The sequence below is a fragment of the Rutilus rutilus genome (assembly GCF_951802725.1).
Source record: "Rutilus rutilus genome assembly, chromosome: 10".
NCBI classification, from domain to species: Eukaryota; Metazoa; Chordata; class Actinopteri; order Cypriniformes; family Leuciscidae; genus Rutilus; species Rutilus rutilus.
This window is the reverse complement of record NC_140215.1, coordinates 43,568,005-43,571,525: the sequence shown is the minus strand read 5'-3', so window position 1 is coordinate 43,571,525 and position 3,521 is coordinate 43,568,005. Positions and strand designations below refer to the sequence as shown.

At 41.9% G+C, this 3,521-nt stretch overlaps 1 protein-coding gene across 1 annotated transcript in view; it reads right to left on the bottom strand.

Annotated features, from left to right (window-relative positions):
• Positions 1-465: 465 nt before the first annotated feature.
• Positions 466-3,521, bottom strand: part of LOC311297896 (high-affinity choline transporter 1) — a gene marked incomplete at its 3' end in the record, with an annotated part of 19,632 nt that continues 16,576 nt past the window's right edge. Inside the window, exon 9 of the mRNA XM_084420370.1 lies at positions 466-1,128. Within this exon, the coding sequence (XP_084276496.1) occupies positions 466-1,128 (663 nt within the window). The remainder of the gene's footprint in view (positions 1,129-3,521) is intronic.

The following is a 3,521-nucleotide window of genomic DNA, read 5'->3' as shown; positions in this document are numbered from 1 at the left end:
GAGATGACTCGTTTCAGTTCAGAATCACTTCTTTCTTTGAGGAGACGATTATCTTTGATCTTTGAAACTTTGTGGATCTTTTACATTCACAAACAGCTGTATTAAACACCACATGAAAGGGAATATCCCAAAAAGCACAATAGGGGCACTTTAAGACAGCTAATATTGGAATTGGAATATAGTGCACATACTTTTCTATCATCTTTGGAGCATTAACAGCCACTGTTTGCTCTCACTGTACGCTAATACGAGACATGAGGGCGAGGAACCATCAAAACAAGATTATTTACAGTAGCCAACGCTTTTGAAATCGTGTTGTTCTATAACAGTTGTATTCTGAGCAGAAAAAAGTGAATAGACGTAAACTTGTTTCATACATACCATCGAAAGGTCACGTCACATTATGATAAATGTCCTACTAGTTTCGTCCCAGTGTTCCCTGCTGTGTCCTCGCCGCTGTCGTCCTCAACAGTCCCTCTGCTGGTGCTGGTTGTCTGCGTCTGGGCTGACGGTGTCCTCGTCCGTCAGCACGTCTGTGTTCACGAACGTTCCCGCTAGAGAGCTTCCGTGCCTGGGCTTCACAGCAGCCAGCTCTGACAGAACGATGTTGTCGTGCGTGACGAGCGTCGTCTTGTCCATCGTCTCCTTGCTGTGTTTGGAAAGCACTGCGTCCAGGAAGTCGTACTTGGGCGAGAGCGTCCCACTTTCGAACAGGTATTTGGCCAGATAGGAGAAGGCGGCGTTGCTCAGGAGCGACGCGAGCATGGAGACGGTCTTGTAGGGGAACCTCTGCTCCACGTAGCGCTCCACCTCCAGCGTCAGGCGGTGCTGCTTCTCCCGCGGCCGCCAGCCGGGATAGTAGATGAACGGAGGCAGCCGGAGGTACGGCTCCCCTCCACCGACCCGCAGCAGAAGCCCGAACACGTACCCCGCCACCGACCCGTAGGTGTTGGTGCCCTTGACGAACAGCACACAGAGCAGCTGAGGGAAGATGATGACGTACACCAGGTCCGAGCTCAGGTACCACAGGCCGTACACGGAGCCCGTCAGCAGGGCCATCGCCGTGGCCATCGCTCCGAACACGAAGATGGTGATCCGCATCACCCACACGATCTCTCGGTCCGACGCCTGCCGGAGACACACACGCAAGACATGACGTCAGGGCGGACCCGTTCACTGCGCTCGTGCCGTTATTGGCAACGACTCATCAGTGCGCATTATTCGTAAGCAATAAGGTACTCGAGGCTGTGCTGTATGGTGAAGAAGTCACAGCTGAGGGCGTTGTTAGGCTTGACGCGAAGCGGAGTCAGTCGTTACTTCTTCACCGCACAGCGCTAGCCTCGAGTACCTTATTGATTTTATAAAATGGTTAACCCACAATACAAATATCAAAGCCCAAAAATATGTATCAACGCAACTTTCATCAAGTAAAATCACTAAAAGCCTTCCTTCCGCTGGAAAGAATAGTCCCAGCCTGACCGTGAACAGCAACAGGAGTTACTTTATTTCTCCATTAGATGGCGGCAAAGACCGTCTTTATGAGTGAGTCAGTCAGTAGAGAAAACTTTTATACTGAAAGGACTGAAACTTATGAACAAGGAGAAGCAAGACGCAACTGATAAATGACTGTCACGTGAAAACCCCTTAACTTTTAAAAGGACAAGATATGACAGTGGACATCCAAATGGATATTTTTATTATGAATATAGGACTGACCTGAAGGAAAATGCTATATCTATGACTATGATATGATTGATCTACTGTAAATGCAGGTAAACTCGCTCACTCGATCTCTCACAGTACTCTACAAGCTTCAATGAACAATATCAATGAGAACAAACATATGTTCAGGTTGCTGAGAGTGGTTGCTAGGGATGTTGAGTAGTGATACATAGAACAGTAGAGTGAAGCGGTTTATCGTGAATAAAACACAGCTATCGACCAGTCAGAATCAAGGACTGGAATTAACCGTTTTATAATATTGGTTAATGTTGTGACCTATCTGAACATCCAGGTTTGGCTCCATTCGTGACAAGTGAAGACTGAAAGAGTTACGAAAGCTTAGTGATGGTGATGCTGTTCGAATTTACGCTCATAAAAGATGTGAATGAAACATTTGTTTCTTGAAGACTGATGTGTGTCAAGTCCTTCTCTCACGTAATTTTAATGATTGATTTTCTTTAGCAAACACACACTGAGTGCAACTTAAACATCCAGTTTCACCCAGCGGAAGTAAAAAGCATCGCAAACACAACTATTTTATGGAGTTAATATTGTGCCATAAATAAACAAACAAATCCAGCATTTTACAAACAAACTCGACCTGCTTTGCAAATGAAAACTTACATACAAACAGAAAGCAATGTGCAAGTACAAAGTTCAATATGAGCGAAAATGCAGTGGAGTAACAAATATGTATGGAAGCTTGTTTCCGCCAATGAATAATAAATAAATAATAATAATTGCGACTTTTTATCTCACAATTCTGACTTTTTTTCTCACAATTGCGAGATATGAAGTTTCTCGCAATTGCGAGAAAAAAAGTCTGAATTCTGACTTTATAACACGCAATTCTGACTTTATAACACGCAATTCTGACTTTATATCTCGCAATTCTGACTTTATAACACGCAATTGCGACTTTATTTCACGCAATTCTGACTTTATATCTCGCAATTCTGAGAAATAAAGTCAGAATGTAAACTCGCAATTGTGAGATAAAAAGTCGCAATTATCTTTTAAAATGTTTTATTTTGTGGCGGAAACAAGCTTCCATACATATGCATTGTGTTTTACAAATATAAATAAATGAGCCTAGATAAAACTTCACAAATAAATACAAACCATCCTACAAATTGCATGTAACCTATTAAGGTACCTTGTTACCTGTTATGATTGTGAGACAGTTGAGCAACTTCCTCTTCTAGAACAGTAGATGGCGCTAAACTAGGGGATTAATTTAGCGCTAGTCTCCTGGGAGAAGCACTGATTTGAAACTTGCCGTTGCCAGAGCTGAGGAAAATGGCCGGTGAACAGGCGTGTTTCTGTCTTACTTCATCTATAATTAACCTTTTTGAGGTTTTCTTTTGCAAAATGTTTATTACATATCTAGACAGATTAGCACTTAGTAGCAATTCACTCTCTAGGATAGGGGAATCTATAAGCTGAAAGCTCTGCCATCATATGTTGCTTTTTTACATTTTTGTAAAAACGTTACATTTACTGAACAAGTCTATTTCTTTCGTTCTCCATAAATTAATGAGAACATTTCATTTAATTGAAAGGAGGGTCCAACTTATTTATTTATTTATTTAGTTGGAATTCAGTCAGCTTACCTGTTAATGTAATAAAATAATTAATGAACAAAACAAACAATAAACAATTTCTGTTTGTTTGCGAGTCGAGTTTTCCTTTGCAAAGCAGACTGAGTTTGTTTGCAAAATGCTGGATTTGTTTGTTTAATTATGGCACAAAATCAACTCCATACAATTTCACTGTTTTGCGAGTGACAAATGCAAGCA